The sequence below is a fragment of the Canis aureus genome, chromosome 16 (genome assembly GCF_053574225.1).
Source record: "Canis aureus isolate CA01 chromosome 16, VMU_Caureus_v.1.0, whole genome shotgun sequence".
Classification (NCBI taxonomy): Eukaryota; Metazoa; Chordata; class Mammalia; order Carnivora; family Canidae; genus Canis; species Canis aureus.
In genome coordinates, this window is record NC_135626.1 from 24,272,868 (window position 1) to 24,290,461 (window position 17,594).

The following is a 17,594-nucleotide window of genomic DNA, read 5'->3' on the forward strand; positions in this document are numbered from 1 at the left end:
AGGACTCTGGAAGAATCTATGGGGAAGAGGAAACAAACCAAAAAAAGGTCAGGGATCTATTTGCGACAAATCAGCAAATGCCTCCAAGTTACAAAGTCTCCTGGGCAGAGTTCGTAGGTTTTTGTGGATTCCCTGCTCCTCGGAGCCGTGACCCATCACCAAATGTAATCCAGCCAGCATCCTGGCTTCCGTGAACTTTTGTATTGTAGGAGGAGGCCGTTTGACTAGAAAGAAAGTGAAAGCTCTCCCAACAAACCTGTCACCCCACCAGAGCTCTAAAGCTGCCTTAGTCCATGCTGCTTAAGACATCACACGCAGTGGCAGTGGCTGTACCAACAACACCCTTTATTTGGGACAGTGAATGAACATGGGGTGCGGGTCCCTGGCAGGCTGCAGCATGGTGGACATGCACACTTGTTTCCAGGCTTCCTGGGATGTATTAGGCACATACTCTGAACCCCACACCTTTCTAGGACTTCCCAACTAGTCCAACGCTGTGGGCTGACACCTTCCTACATTTGGGGCTGGGCAAGGGGCCATGTGGCGTGTCCATGTGTCTACGTGTATCCGTGTGTCCGGAGGCCCCGCCTCAAGCCTGTAGCCAGAGCAGCAGGCGCGGTCAGTCCCTTGGGCCTTGATCAGGAGGGTGGAGCTGCCCAAAAAGAGATCGATACAACTCTGTCCTAGAAGACAAAGAAAACAAACTGGTAAACACACTAGTTACCTTTTCAAGGTTCAACAAGAACTGAGAAGACAGGAAATGTCCCATTCGGTTCAATGGCCAACACAGCCGTGTAATTAAAAATGCACCCCACCCCCTTACTCACAAATACAAAGAAAGAACTGAGAAGCAGTCAATCAAATAGTAAAATATGTAAATAGTCCGGTGTGGCTGGATACCTGTCTTCCGGGAATGAGTTTTCTATAAGTTTGCCCTTTACAGACAGGCTCTTCAAGTAAGAAAACAAGATTGAATATTTTAATAGGATGTATGAGACCGCTGCACGACGAGGAGGATTCAATCAGACATGGGATGTAGGGGGATATGATTTAGTTTTCATACATTTTCTTGGACTCGGCAGTACTTGAAAAACAATGAAAATGACCCAGCAACAAGATTCCAATTACTATCACACATGCAGCTGTTTGGTGGGAGAACCAAGGTTCCTCCCCACTCTCCTGGCCCCTTTTATCTATTTTCAATCTAATAAATAATTTGATTGGCTAATTTATTTCTAGAGCTGGGCTTCGAAATTTAGAAAATGATAGTATGCCAGGGTCTTGGGTCCCTGAAAATAAAGTATCCCTTCCAACCTCGGTTTTTGCTGTCAAATGTGACACACACACAAGCACCTGGCCAAAGTCCTCTATCAAGGCCTGGAAATCTAAGGGGTGGAGCAGGGTCCCTCCTGCCACTGGGGCTCCCAAACACTTTCCCCTGTGCACAGAGAGCAGGTTCTCCTTGCAGCGATCAGAGGAGCAGTGAACTTCTGAGGAAACGTGGCCGGCCAAGGCAGGTGATCCATGGCTGCACTCGGTGTCAAGGTTGGGCCACCAACCCTCCCGGAGGGAGGCCAGGCACACAGGGCTACGGACATGTGCCAGCCAGGGAATGACCCCAGAAGAAAGCTGTGCCTGCTCTGTTTTATACTTTCAAGATCTAACCATAAAAGACAGCCTGCCACCCTGGCAAAGAAAATAGGCTTTTAAAAGTGTCATCGTCAGCAGGCCTGACTTTCCAAATAAAACACCAAACCACCCCCCCTTAAACAGTTATTTCGGTTTAACAAGACTCAATACAAAACCTTATTAGTCTGTTTCTGAAGTCATCCTGCTATGGTTGTGGACAGGAACAGAGGTACTACCATTAGAAATTCCAGCAATAGGGCAGCCCTGGTGGCGCAGCAGTTTGGCGCTGCCTGCAGCCTGGGGTGTGATCCTGGAGACCCGGGATCGAGTCCCGCATCGGGCTCCCTGCATGGAGCCTGCTTCTCCCTCTGCCTGTGTCTCTGCCTCTCTCTGTGTCTATGAATAAATAAATAAAATCTTAAAAAAAAAAAAAAAGAAATGCCAGCAATAAAAATAGTGTATTAAAACTTCCAAAAAAAGGAAAAATCCCAGGGATGCCTGGGTGGCTCAGTGGTTGAGTGTCTGCCTTTGGCTCAGGGCATGATCCTGGAGTCCTGGGATCAAGTCTCGCATCGGGCTCCCTGTATGGAGCCTGCTTCTCCCTCTGCCTGTGTCCCTGCCTCTCTGTGTCTTGAATGAATGAATGAATGAATAAGATCTTTTTTTTTTTAAAGATTTTATTCATTCATTCATGAGAGAACACAGAGAGAGAGAGAGCGAGGCAGAGGCACAGGCAGAGGGAGAAGCAGGCTCCATGCAGGGAGCCCGATGCGGGACTCGATCCCGGGTCTCCAGGATCAGGCCCTGGACCCAAGGCGGTGCTAAACAGCTGAGCCCCGGGGCTGCCCAAAATCTTTTTTTTTTTTTTTTAAAGGAAAATTCCTAAAGAAGAAATTGTAGTAGCCCAAAATGCAGGCTGACTCTATCATGCAGGGGACCACAGGGCAGGCAGAGGGATTTTACCAAAGAATCTGCCAGCAGCCGCACTCTGGGTGATAGGGGATCAGTGGAGACTTACTGCTGTTTGAAGGCACGTGGTTTGGACTCGCCTGAGTCCGACCAGCTCTGAGGCCTACAGACAGGGGCCACTGGGAGCTCTGCTCTGTCTTTTGTTTCTCAGCTTTGCACAGCTGCACACCCGCCCACCTGCCCGCCCGGGCCGGCCTTCGAGCACAGGCTGGATGGAAGGCACTTCTGACCAGATGTGAATGAGAGGCAGCGGCTTCCAGATCACCAGCTCCAACACATAAAGGACAGAAGTGCCCAGCGCAGGCTCCCAGGGACCACACCGTGGCCTATTTGCCACATAGTACCAGAATCTTTAGTCATTTCAACACACAAACTGAAACAGCCCGGAGGGGAGAGCAGCCACGGCAGAAAGGACAGGATGGATTTAGGGCAGTGCGGGCTGATGAGTGGCCCAGCCATCCCACTGGCCCTGTCCCCGGCCCGCGCAGACCCCATCACTGCCGCCCCAGCAACCCCAGGAAGCGCGGGGCCCAGGCAGCAGTTACTTGGCCGCAGCAGGGTTCACGTGTCAGCAGCGCAGAGTGAAATGCTGAAACCCATGTTTTCACAGAACATCATTTCACACTCAGGTGGACAAAGCTGACAAACATATGCAGCTGTTCATGGCAGAGCAACCTGGAAGGCTGAGGGGTCTGGGATCTTCAAACAGTTTGAGAGACAGAGACTAAGAGTGAAAGATTATTCCAATCGAAAACCTCCTGTGTGATTGCAGCTCCGTGTCTCCCTCAGCCGCTGCCAGCATCCAGTGGCCGCCTCTACCCTCCCAGCATCTCAACTTCCCCTGCTCCTCGAGGCCCCACCACCTGTTCCACTCTTACCATTGCTAACCACGAATCAGGTGGTGGCCTCAAACTGACTTCCCATTCCCTGCTCTACCCAGCTGTTTCAGACCCTGCCCCGCCCGTAACATAATGAAGCACCCCCTGCCCCCCTTCAACCCCCCCACCGAGGTTCTGTGCAGCAGGACATGACCCCCCGGGCTGGGGAACACCCTGGCCACTTGGGGTGTGTGTGGGCCAGGACCGGGCCCCGAGTCTGTCTGAACATCTCCTGCGAGAGTTTTACAGAGCCATGCAGCCCCCTTACATACAGAATTTTTCTCAATAAATAGTTACAAAGGACATAATTACCAGAATATTGTGAATACTAACTTTTGGAATAAAACTCTTACATTTCTTTTGTAATGCACCCAATGGAATGTATGTGCCATATTGTCTTGATACCCATCATCATTCATTCAAATAACACATAAACAGGGATCCCTGGGTGGCGCAGCGGTTTGGCGCCTGCCTTTGGCCCAGGGCGCGATCCTGGAGACCCGGAATCGAATCCCACATCAGGCTCCCGGTGCATGGAGCCTGCTTCTCCCTCTGCTTGTGTCTCTGCCTCTCTCTCTCTCTGTGACTATCATGAATAAATAAATAAAATCTTTAAAAAAAAAATAAATAAATAACACATAAACATACTCTTTAACTTGGAAATTTCACAGCATTCTCTCCTTTTTAAATTTGTATTTCCATTTGATTTTTCCCTACAGATTTCTGTCCTAATTGTTTTATGCTTCAAAGTCTTTTATTGATCACCCTATTATACTTCTTGGCCACAAAAAGTATGTAAATTGACACTTTTTGAAATTTCAGAAGTTGAAACAAAAATGTTTTAATTTCTTGACACCATCAGGCCCTAAGTAATTAAAAAAGTACTTCCAGATTATGTTATTATTACACATTTACTATTCTATAAAAACAATATATAGGACAACAGTACAAAACTGTGTAAAATGGTCCTAGAACTGCATGTCTTCATGATATGGATGGGGCGTGTCATGGACCCGTGGTGAATGGTATTTATCGCCAGAATGCAAGAGCACTCAGTATCCAGTGTATTCCTGTCTATTGGTTTTTGCAGACACAAGTGCAGAGAAACATTGTCACATGAACAAGTAGATGGGGACAGGGGAGTTTTGTTACAGCAACATCACCTGATTCTTTTGATTCCTTCTGAATTATATGCCCCTTGCCCCAAATCATATAATGACCTACCACCAAAAACTGATTTTAATGATCTGCCAGCTGACAGTTCAATTGGGTTCTCCTGCAATTTTGTTGAAAATAAAGACCTGGAACCCTTTGACTCACAGGGACTTATTACCCTCCATCCTCAATCCCTGCATCAGTACTGTGAGCTACGTTCTTGCTTGGTGCCCGGGGCTGGGAAACCTCCACGTCGGAGAGAGGAGGGGCTTGGGTGGGCCGAGTAGCAGATGGGAGGACAACGGTGACAGGTGAGACCAGAGACCTGGTGCATTCTCCAGCCCAGGTGCATTCTCCAGCAGTCCCACTTGGGGAAAGAGTACACATCTGGAAATTGATGCTCCCAAAATGTGTATCTGCTTCCCCCTTGGGGAGTCTTGGCACACACACCCCAGCGTGAGGGCTCTGGGATGGGGAACACTGCGTCATCCCCAGACCCACACAGGCATGTGGTGTGGGGCCAGTGCTGAGGGAAAGGTAAGAGCATCTTCCAAGAAAAGGCACATGTCCACATCCCTTTCCCCATCCCAAGGAAAACAAAACTAAAAATAAAACTCAGTAATAAAGAGGCACCACGGGACGGCGGGTCAGACTGCCTTCTGCCGCACGGAACATTTTCCCTGCAGCCTCTTTCCTAACCGGGATTTAGCCATGCAGAGAAGCTCAACTATCAATCCTTCAGGTTAACCTTGTCTCCATCTGATTCTCTAGGGTAAGTGTATAGTTTAATACTTGAGGTCCCCTTAAGGCTATGCATAATGAACTTGGTTTAAAAAAACCCCATAATTCCTGCTCCCCATCACTTCAAGAATCAAGATTTGAACTGCTGAGTTGAAACGCCTTCCCCCACACTCCCAGCCTCAATGGCCAGTGGGAATGTCCACTGTGGAAAATGTATTAATGTCCATATCATGCAGGAGAATAACCTACGGAGTAATTAACAAGACATGGACCTAAGGTAGAAGGTCGATAGCAGGGGCCCTTCCTTGAATTAAAATTTAACTTACCCTTTATTGCAACCTACAAAAGCAAGTAATGAGCACTAACATTTTTATTTCTTTTAAACTGTCATTTAGGCTGTAGAGGGGATAATTACCTATCTCTAGTGTAGTAAGGTTTTATAACCCTTAGTGAGGCATTTTCTAATTTAATATTTTTACTATATTATCATAAAACCTGTTTCTAGAAAAAAAATGATCATGGATTAGCGGCCATTTTCCATAAAGACAATGTGTGTGTGCACGTGTGTGTGTGTGTGTGTTAGGATTTGGCTTATTTATGACACGACTCTTCTGAGGAGACGCAAAGTACCGCAGCTGAGGAGTGGTAAAGTGTGATCACCTGAGTGGTGGGTGAGGTGTGAGGTGGGGGCAGCATGCGTGTAAGACCGAGGCCCCAGGTGTGTGCAGCCCAGGGCTTTTCCTTCAGTCTTCCATGTGGACTTCCCGCTGACCGCAACATACTCCAGGGTCTTCTATGCCGTGTGGGCAGTTGGCACAAAGGGGCACGGGAGACCCGCACATGATCTGCGTGGGGCACAGTTTGCTCAATTTGCTAGGTCAGTAGCCTGCAGCATTGGGCTCCGGGAGGAACTGTGCTGGCTGTGCTCCAGAACGCTGCATCCCTCTGACTTGGGGCTGGAAACCCCAAGCTCTACCTATCTGGCCCTGTGGCCAGAGGCAGGCACAGGGAGGAAAGAAAGCAGCATGCCACTGCTCCCTGAAGAAACCTGCACAACTCCCCAAGCACGCTGTGTTCTCTGAGTGAGTCTGACATGCAGGAGTCCTGAGCCAGTCTTCCCAATGTGCCAGCGGAGACAATACTGCTGCTTTCCTGATTAAAATTATACACATAATTTGCCCTTGATTAATTTGAAATTGTTCATTTGTTGCCTCATGGTGTGTGTGTGTGTGTGTGTGGGGGGGCTCTTTCCAAAATACACAAGCCACATCCCAGAACATGTCATGACCCTTCCTTCGTTCCACTCTCTCCCTGTCCACACGCACCCCAAGGACCCCTGGGTGCACACAGAAGTGGCACAGCATCTGCTTCCGCTTCGTTCAAACCCTTGTGTGGCCATTTAAGGGTAAAAGATGAGGAAGCACACAAAGGGAACAAGAGACAGAGGGTTCCAACCAGCACAATCCTGATCGAATCCGAATCCTGAGGGGTTGGTATAGGAGCAGCCGAACAGAAATTCACACTGACCGGCAGGGTGATGGGTGACAGACATGTGCTCAGGAAAATCACTGGTGATGTTTCGGATGTCTGCCTTTTTCCACATTTGTGTTCTGAGAACAACATAATCACTAGAGCTGTGGAAGCTTATAAACACGATCAGATGTGGTCCCTGCCTCAAAATATAACACAGATGCATGATACATGCCCAACACCTGTCTGAATACCCATGTGAACTTCGATAGGCTTTGTGGAGGGCTGCCAAGATGTGCATGACAATAGCAGATGCAGGGTCGGGAAGGTGAACCAACCCAATACATGTGTCCAGGACAATCGGCCCACTCCATCAGGGGAGACATGGGAAGGTTCCTCCTAAGGCTGAACCCAACCATGCCATTGTGTGACTGCCGCCCACGGGCCCCTGACCCGCCAGAGCTGAGAGAGTGACAAAACCGATCGCTCTTCCCTACCTCAGCATTTTGACTATCTGAGGTTTTCTCCTAACTAAACTTGTTCTTTGCTAAGGGAAAAGAAACAGTTCCTCCATGCCGTGACGAGGCCCGGGGCTCTCCCGACGAAGGTAAGGCCCTCCTGCCCTCCAGGCCAATCCTGACACGCCTGGTACAGACTGGTTGGTCCCAAGCGGGCAGGACAGGGCTTTACTCCCTCCTCCGTTCTCAGCCCGCACTTCCCCTGCCTTCATGGAGCTTCAGCTCTCTTCACAATAGTGATCGAACAAGGTATCTTGTCAATGATTACTTGACACATACCAATGACACCAAATAAAGGGATCCTCCAGACCCTGACCCTCTAAATGCTTTGTGCTCAGCTCCCTAAAACATGAGACACAAAATGGTACCTTCCTTTCATCTTTTATTATTCCTGCTTCCTCTGACCCAAATCCATTCTATTCTGTATCAATGACTTTACAGGTGAGAGAAATGTGTTGGAGACATGCTTCTGTGACCTAACAGGGGAAATATATTGATCCAAATGGCAAGCAACTGCTCCAGGCTCTTCAGGGGCTGTGGTGGAGGGTAAACCCTAGCACGTCACAGCAATAGTATCAGAGGCTGAGGTTCATGTTGGAACCTGTCTCTCTGAGACTGGACTGTTGAGGACGCAAGCCAACGAAGACACACATGCAGCTCATAGAAGGAGACAGGACAACATACAGAAATTACGACAGTAGAAAACTTAGGATTCCTCAATGTAGCCAGAAGGTCAGCACTTAACTCACCCTCACTCTCCTCCCAACATCCCCCAGCAATGAAAAGTGAATCACAGGCTCCCTTCTTGAAATCTCATCACGGTTCCATAGCAAAACCCGACACCCCCCCGCCTCCAAGAGATGAGATAAAAAGAAAAGGAAGCAACCTCGTTTCTTGACAGAATCAAGTAGCAAAGTAGCAGGCAGGACTCCGAGGATGCCCACATCCATCACTAATTACCTGAATCTGGAGACAAGGCAGGTCTCCCAGCAGCCGCCCGAGTAGGCCACGAGGTGGCAGTGCACGACGTGGTTGTAAGGACTCGGTCAGTGGCATGGCTCCCAGCAAACTGCGCCCATAAATTACCTAGTGTGTCTGTTCTCATCGCCATCCTCCCCGTGCTTGAAGGAGACTCTAGAAGGTCTGTTCCAAGTCGCTCTTTTGGTCGGGTCAGAACTAGGTCCTTCAAACCTCTGCCGATGCTTTTAGCCCTGCAGCTTTAAATTACAGACGGTGACATGTGGCCTCTGGCCTGTCTCCTAAAGATCAGACAGATTTATAAATGTTCAGAGGAGCAGGTTGAGGGCCCAAACAAAGGAACTGAGAGGCTTGGAAAAGGAAGGAGAGGGCAGAGGGCCAGGGAGGCACAGAGCGAGGGTCAAAGCTGCACTGGGCTCCTCACTTGGGCTCCTTCCTGGGTTCCCAAGTCAGCTATGTTCACTTCACTTGAACAAAGGGAGAAAAAGACTCGAAACTTCTGTCATCCCTAGTAGTAGGCTTTGAGTCTTTCAAATTCTTTTAAAGAAAAATAATTTACCTTGTTGGACTATCAAAAAAAAAAGAATAGTGTGTGTGGGGGAACCCTGGCACTCTAGACAAAAGGGATGTTGCCTCCTTTTCTGTGCATTAATATTCCATATTCCTGGGATGATTTCCACTTTCACAGTTTGACTATTTTATAACAGATTTGATGCGAGAGAAGACAAATGGCCTCGCTAAGGAAAGACGACAAATCATCTCACCGCTTTTAGCAGGGTTTTCTCTTTATTTTTATTTATTTTTATTCTGTGGCTGGGCTGCAGAGCTCTCCGCCTTGCTGGAGATGTTTAATATTAACGTCAAGCCACCACGATCCTGGCAATAGAGTTGGCCGGTGTTGTGTTTACGGTTTTGTGACTGCTGGCTTCAGGAAGATGAAGCCCCTTGTTCAAACAGCAGCCCCTCTAACAGCTCCTGTTAAAAGCCTGGGGATGCTTCACTGCTTAGACGTGAATCACTTCCTCCGACCTCACTGAAGGGGAGGCTGACACACGAGTTACATTTGTGTCCCTATCAAGGCTGCTGCTGTGACCCAGGGCTGGGGGTGGGAGGGTGGGGGCATGTGCTGCATCTCTCAGCCCCAGGTTAACTCCTTCTTTTGGGGTTCAAAGCGCATGGAAATTAGTGAAGGTGTTTACTGGCAACCCACAGAGTTTCAGCAAGGCTTTCTAGGGCTTCTGGTAATCAGCCCAGGATCATACTTAACTAGAAAGCCCAGTACCGCTCCAAACAAAGCAGCGACCACTGAGCTGGCAAACACGAGGCACCAGCCCTGCCCTGCTCCTACTGAGGGTGGGGAGGGTGGGGAGGGTGGGGTGTAAGGTACCAGAGTGTCCTGGGGCAAGGTGCCTGGTGGCTGACCCCTAAGTCCTGACACTCCCCGCCCTGGGGTACAAGGATCTTGCCTCTCCTTTGCTCCTCCTCCCTCTTTGTCTTTTTCATATTCCTCCAGCCGACAGGGACTGTAGACCTTCTCCTAGCTTAGACCTTCTCTTAGCTTCGGTTCTTGGCCCTCCTCTCTTCCCTCTCTCACCCACCCCCAGCAATCACATCCATGCCTCCAGCTCTAGGCTCTAACAATCTCCAGGGCTCTGACCCCCTCACCTAGGCACTGCACCCTCTGGCCCTGCAAGGCTAAGCTCGCTGTCACCTAAACTACCATCTATTAACAATGGCAGCGAATTCTTGGTCATTCATGTCCCACACCTAACTGCTTAATGGCAGGAAGCTGCAGAGTTATAGGTATCCATACCACATTTTCTGATTCAAAGATAAAACACACCCCGAGACAGAGCTCTGGCTTGGACAGTTTACTTTTATTAATTGACAGAATGAAAATTGATGCTCTCCATCTGTCAGTCTCCCTTGTTTTTTAATAGTATCCTTCAAAGAACTTCTTCCTTTTCTCTATAAATTGGAAATTGAGAAAAAAAGGTTTGTCCCAGACATTTGCCATGTAAACTTTCCCCCAGGAGTAGTGACCGGGACCCAGTAGCCTCTTGGGTCCCCCAACCTGGTTCACCAACCAGTCACTGAAGCCAGCAGTCTGATGACCTTGGCCAGCTAGAAGACTGGTTTTAAAAAGCCTCACTGCTAAGTACAAAAGGAGTAGTTTGCATCTCTGCCCCTGGAAGCTGGTGGAATCTGTTCTGTTGCATAGCTGCGCCTCCCCTGTAAGGCTGGGAGGCAGGCGAGGAGGCGGGAGTGCTGCCCAGTGCGTGTAGGAGAAAATGTGTGTAGGAGAAAATGTGTATCGATTTCTTCTTTCTCATAAAGAAGCACAAAGCACTGAAGAACAATCGCGCATCTCTGCGGCATTTCACATTCCACGTGAGACAAAGGCCCAACCCCCACCGGCCTGCGGAGCAGAAAGGGGAACCACACAGAGTGGCGGGCTCCCAGGCATCAGCGGCCACCATGCCGTCCAGGGCCACTGCGGGGACTCCAAGCACCTCAGGCCACCCGCGCCTCCCCTGCCTCTGATCAAGTAATTTTCCTCACCGGGCTGATGCTGCCTCATCTATATTGGAGAAGAAAGAGCCTTCAGTCTTATTTACCTTTTAAGTGGAGGTGCCCAGAGGGTAAAAGAGTTAATGTTTATAAAGTGTTCTGCTCCCCAGAGGGAGACAATGGATAAAACACAAGGTGTGGTTATGGCTCATTCAAGACCTCATTTCCAGGGTAGTTAGTAATAGCTTCCCATTACAAATGCAGTGCTTCCCGGCACCCTGGACTCAAGGTACCAAGAGGCGATGCCCTTTATCTAAATATCCTTTTTTTTTTTGGTTTGACACTTACTACCAACACTAAAAATAACAAAAGGTAACCAGGGACTATTATGCCTCGCTAATGCACACACAGAATCCATTCCACACTGTTTTCTTCTTAAACCACACAAATCCTGAAAGCAGTCCAAAACCCTGACTGGGAGCTGTAACTGGTCATCACAGAGCCCTGTCTATATTCTCTGTGTTTCCACAGTAACTAATAACTTGTAGGACGGCCACCAGAAACCAGACTCAGGGTAGATCTCACAGCCAAGATGGACAGGAGGAAACCTCCTACAGAACACAAAGTTTATGATAGGTACTTTTGGAAGTGATAGAAAAAACAAAAGTGTTTTTGAAAGATCTTTGCCCAAGGTTCATCCTCCATAAAAATGACCTCACAAACTGTAAGTAAAGGGTTGGGAATGAGAAGTCACAGAGCTGGACTTTCATTTCTGGGGATCTTCCAACATGGCCAAGAGCTAAGAACAAAATACAGTGCTGGAGCTCAAGCAGGGCCATGTTTGGACTAGGAGACAACCCACAGCTAATTAGGGCATGACCTGGGGGGCAATGCACTTTGTGGCCTAGATGGGTACAAAGTGCTAGGGGAGCAAGAGAAAGGATATTAAAAGAGCTAGATAACTTGGAGACTGGAGTAAAAGAGGCAAAAACTTGTTCATCTGTCTTACAGGTCTGTGTGCAAAAATAGTCTTACCAGCAAATTGTAAATAGACTTATAAGCTGAAAGTCTTTAAAGGCATTTCAGACAGGAGACCCACAGCCAACTGTTTTCAGGTTTGCACCAAAACGACTATGTTTTTGCTGCAGGCAAAGGAACAATGACACAATATTTACCTAAATGCAAACATACATTTTCTTTATTTAGATCACTATACAGATTACATTTAAAACAGTCCTTCTCAGGGACACCTGGGTGGCTCAGTGGTTGAGCACCTGCCTTCAGCTCAGGGCATAGTCCCAGAGTCCTGGGATCGAGTCCCACATTGGGCTCCTTGCATGGAGCCTGCTTCTCCCTCTGCCTATGTCCCTGCCTCTCCCTCTCTGTGTCTCTCATGAATAAATAAATATTTTTTAAAAAATAAAATAGTCCTTCTCAGAAACAAAAAACTTAAAAGAAATTTCATTCTCAAGACTCTCATGAGCAAGAAGGACTATCTTCGCTTTATAAAGAAGAAGACTAAGCCACAGAGGGAAGCCTCCTCTGGGGTCGCACTGCATGAGTGCCAGGGCAAAACATGTGCTCAAACATCCTCCTGCTTAAGAGAGGCTGACATCAACTGGGAAAAGACATTGTATTGTTTTGCAAATAATACTTCTGATACAAAAATATATACAATAAGGCAAGATAAAACTGGAATCAAAATTAATGTATGAGGGACGCCTGGGTGGCTCAGCGGTTGAGGGTGCCTTTGGCTCAGGGTGTGATCCCAGTCCCGAGATCAAGTCCCACATTGGGCTTTGCATGGAGCCTGCTTCTCCCTCTGCCTCTCTGTGTGTCTCTCATGAATAAATAAATTAAAAAAATAAATAAATGTATGAGCATAAAACTTTGATACAAAAACAAATGAGACTATAGTAAACATACGCACACTGCTTTGACTTACAATTTAAGCATTCTTAACCCCGATTAAGTGCTCTTGTGAGCTGTAATAAATACCACTGAAGAACAAAGTAGGGGTTCAAGGAAGAGCAAACCCCCCAGCTCAGTGTGGAATGGGGAATCATAAGTCTCCCTGGAAAGGTTGGTGTTGGTCAAGGACTATGAACCTCACAACAGGAGACACCCCGAGTTAAGTGAGCAGAATTAAGAGACAGGAGTGCAAGGAGTGGTTGTGAGGGGTGTTGTGGGGATAGCACAAAAGGTATACAACTGAAATGTGTAACAAGGGAAGGAGGGAGCAAGGTCTTGAGGGGCAGGGTTAAGAGTACAGGTTCAATTCTATAGGCAAGGAGGAGTATCATCCTCTAAGTGGTATTCTAGAAAGATTTCATCTGGCAACGACATACAGACCCGATTAGATCAGACTGGGTGGTTAAGAGACTATAAAATACATACACAAAAAAAATTCTGCAAGAAAACACATAAAAGTATTCATGTTCAACTCTCAATAGCACCTAACAGATGAATTTTTCTTTGTCCTTTCTGTATTTTCCAAATTTTCTTCCATAGGCATGTATTGTTTTTATTACAGGAGGAAAAAAAAAAGATATTTTCTTTAAGGAAAGTAGATGACAGTGCATATGACAGGCATCTGCATATGGCAGATGTAGAACTATAAAAGCAAGCTTACTGAATACTCTAAATCAGGTTTCAAAGCAGATTATAAGGTTTAGGGTCTTTGTATCAGAAGAATTGCGTAACCATAAGAGCAGGTCTAGAAATTCAGTGATTCATACTAAGATGTGAATGACTTGTTAAGTACCCCTGCCCCCATAAAAAAGCATCTCGATTTTAAAAGAAAAAAGGAGGGCAGCCCTGGTGTGGCTTAGCGGTTTAGCACCGCCATCAGCCCGGGGTGTGCTCCTGGAGTTCCGGGATCGAGTCTCCCGTCCGGCTCCCTGCGGGGAGCCTGCTTCTCCCTCTGTGTCTCTGCCTCTCTCTCTCTCTCTCTCTCTCTGTGTGTTTCTCTCATGAATAAATAAATAAAATCTTTAAAAAATAAAAATAAATAAAAGAAAAAAGGAAAGGAAAAAAACCATTTTAATCCAAGCGAATCTCCCCCCCCACTCACCCCAAACAAGTTTTTGATTGAGAGAAAGGTTCTTGGGCAGCCCGGGTGGCTCAGCGGTTTAGCACCTGCCTTCAGCCCAGGGCCTGATGCTGGAGACCCAGGATCGAGTCCTACATCTGGCTCCCCACATGAAGCCTGCTTCTCCCTCTGCCTGTGTCTCTGCCTCTCTCTCCTCTCTGTGTATTCTCATGAATAAATAAATAAAATCTTTAAAAAAAAAAAAAGAGAGAGAGAAAGGTTCTTATATGTATATTGAGGATGCAGAGAAGCAGCTTCCCTTTGGGGCCTCACTCCCAGACATTTCTAAAAGCTTGCTGATGCCTTGGAAACAGCAGCAGGTTTGAATTCACATTCCTAAATGCACATATCAGCTCCACCACTTACTTGCTATTTAACTTGAGCAGGTTACTAAATTGCTCTATGCCTCAGTATTCCCTTTTTCTTTTTAAAGTAGGTTCCAAAAAAAATTTAAAAAAATAAAAGCATTAAAAAATAAAGTAGGTTCCCCACCCAACAGGAGTTCGAACTCATAACTCCAAGATCGAGTCGCATGCTCTACTGGCTGAGCCAGCCAGGCACCCGTATGCCTCAATATTCTTTTTTTTTTTTAAGATATTTATTTATTTATTCATAGAGACACACACAGAGAGAGAGGCAGAGACATAGGCAGAGGGAGAAGCAGGCTCCATGCAGGGAGCCCGACATGGGACTCGATCCCGGGCCTCCAAGATCACACCCCAGGCCGCAGGCGGCGCTAAACCGCTGCGCCACAGGGGCTGCCCATGCCTCAATATTCTTATCATAAAAGGCAGACAATGTCAATCACTTCAGTGGTTTCTTTTAAGAACTGAATGAAAAGGTATATGAAGGGCTTAATGCAGTGTCTGGTACATAGTAAATACTCAACAAGTGGAATATGATGTTATTATTCTGTGTTGTCTCATTGCCAATCAGAAATCGGGAAGCTGACTTAGGGTGGATAACTCAGAGTAAAGGATGAATGCACTTAGAAATGGTCTATATATCTTAGCAAACTAACGTTGGCTCAGTGATCATTGTGGGAAATGTAGGACTTAATCTAAATTAAGGGGAAAAACATTTAGCTATTGCCTACCCACTTACAGGATACTTAGCTGTGATTAATATGATATTTTAAGATACTATATTTTAAAAGATAGTAATAATAAAATGCCATAACTTAAAAAACAGTAAGTCCTTAAGAGAAACATTTCCATCCACTTTAAAGCATGTGAAAGATCCCTATGGGGGAAAAAAAGGATTCACAATCCTTTGAAGAAATGATAGGAATTTAACCGAAATGAAAACTATAGTCAAGAAACCCATTTTGAGGAAAAATTTATCTGTTCAACATCTACAATCTCTTTCTAGAAGATGTACTTTTATCACTCTACATCCTGCTTGGAACCAAGGCTTCAATTTGAGAATGCAAATTCACTAGAATTATATAAGACCGAGCAGCAGCAAATCAGGAAAAACTGAAGAAACAATCACAGTTTTCAATCCAGTTTTAAAACTCTGGCCCATGTCTCATCTTTGAACTTGAGAATGTTTCCTTTGTCCTTTCTGACATTACCAGAGGAGGAAGGCCCCATGCCTCCTATCTCTGTGCTGGACGCCATCTTTAATGATGATATATGGGGGTCCTTTCCCCTCAGCACTGCTGGGGGGTCAAACATGTGATGCTGCCCGTCTGAGTATCAACAAGCGAATTATAAACTGTGTCAATCCGAGTTAATGCAAAGCTGTAATCCTCTTTAACAAGAGATCAAATCACTGCTGTGAGTTATGTTCATTCTGTAATCTGATAAGGAAGAGAGGGAACCTCTAATAAAAGAGTAATGGGAGCCTTTAATGATGCTGGTAAAAGGCAGCACCAGTGAAAATATTGCTCTCGTTCCTGCTGATTAGATCAATGTTGCATATTTGCCTGGACTTGTTTCACCTGTCAGAATAACCTGTGTCTTTTTTAGGAGATAAGAAACCTCAGAGAAAGCAGCTGTATGTATCTTAACCATTCTTGCTTACAAGTTTTTAACTAACGAGAAATGCTCCACGGAGGGTACTTCTGGGGTTATTAGCTGATGTGCTCTCAATGCCGAGCAAACTACACCAGAATACTTGACCATGATGCAGTGCATATTTCTATTAAATAAAGGGGTAAAAAGTAGGCAAATGGAGTAAAAAATGGCCCACATAACCTCTGGGTTACCAACTGTGGGGGAAAAATATTATCAGGAGAGTGGGAGAATGTGCCCATGTCTAGGGTGCAGACCCACACACAAAAATGGCAAGCCGAAGATAAATTGCCTGTACGAATTCTATTATACCAAGGCACCTCAAGAACAACGTGGCAGTGATATTGACAAAGCACTTTACAAGGCTGGATTACCTTTGTACATTTCCTTTCTAAAACTCCAGATGTAAAACAATTATGTATTTGGTGCTTAGTGGTTATCATTAAAAGATCTTTTCCTGGTTCTTTTTTAATGCCAGCAGCTTCATAGAAGGAGTGGGAAAAATGGTTCTTTATTGTGGGGGAGGAAACAGGGGGCTAATATGGAAATTCTTACTGTTTCTATTGAGAATTTCTTTTAAGTTCTTTGCAAGGAACAGGGCATCCATAAAGTGTTAATACTGCTATCATTTTTGTAGTAAGAAACAAAGCTTCTCAGGAAATATAGTCAGCTAGCCTTAGTATGGGTGGTACCAGAACTGGGTTTGCGTCAGAAGCATTGTCCAAAGCAGCAGTGCCAGCAAGGTGAGCACCAAGTTTCTATGATGCACATGCAGCTGCTAGTTGCCGCTGAGACCCTTACCGTGCTGACAGCCAAAATGCTCCATGGAGGGGCACACGTGGATTCCCTTCCCAAATCTGAGGCGGCAGCCAGCTCAGAATCTGCTTCTATTTGTCACATCAGATTTTACATCTGACCTCCGTCAATACAAATGAAGAAGTAACTTCTTTAAAAAAGTCTTGCCTCAGAGGGTCTTTGTTTTCTTCCATTCATTCATTTATTTATGATAGTCACACACAGAGAGAGAGAGAGACAGAGACAGAGAGAGAGAGGCAGAGACACAGGCAGAGGGAGAAGCAGGCTACATGCAGGGAGCCCGACGTGGGATTCGATCCCAGGTCTCCAGGAGCACGCCCTGGGCCAAAGGCAGGCGCTAAACCGCTGCGCCACCCAGGGATCCCCTCAGAGGGTCTTTGAAAAACACAGGCAAATTTCTACCACCTCCAAATTCTTCATTTTGTTAGAACCATAGTAAGAGATCATCCGAATTTTCATGTCAGACACTCTCTGGTCTCAAAGCACCCCAGGGGATTCACACCACATAAAGTAAGCTCTATTTCTAAAATACTGATAAGTTTAGAATAACTTCAGTCGTCAGAGAAATGAACAGCAATCCTGTAAACCATGCAAGTATCACACTGACCTGTTCTTGGTGGTAACAATGGGCTTAGAGGGATTCTCTCCCAAAGAGACACCACATGTTTTTTCTCCCTTAGCCCACTGATAACCCTGTCTCTACAGTATCACATTATACTTTACCCTCTTAGCAAAAATGACCCTAAGGGGCAAACAGCAGCTGCTCTGGAGTTGAGCTGCCCTGCATCAAAACTATCAAGGGCTTGGCAAAGTCAACGAT

The 17,594-nt window shown here is 46.4% G+C and overlaps 1 protein-coding gene across 6 annotated transcripts in view; it reads right to left on the bottom strand.

Moving 5' to 3' along the window:
- Window positions 1–324: 324 nt before the first annotated feature.
- AATF (apoptosis antagonizing transcription factor) overlaps window positions 325–17,594 on the bottom strand; it is a 105,704-nt gene continuing 88,434 nt past the window's right edge. Inside the window, exons 12-13 of one of the 6 annotated variants that reach the window (XM_077852311.1) lie at window positions 8,447–8,571; window positions 325–683 (exon numbers count right to left, since the gene is read on the bottom strand). In XM_077852311.1, coding sequence (XP_077708437.1) covers window positions 484–683; window positions 8,447–8,571 — 325 coding nt within the window. In that variant the 3' untranslated portion in view covers window positions 325–483. Of the gene's footprint in view, window positions 684–8,446; window positions 8,620–10,196; window positions 10,307–11,884; window positions 11,992–17,594 lie in introns of those variants that run through there. The other 5 variants (XM_077852310.1, XR_013354245.1, XM_077852312.1 and 2 more) reach the window with 5 other exon arrangements.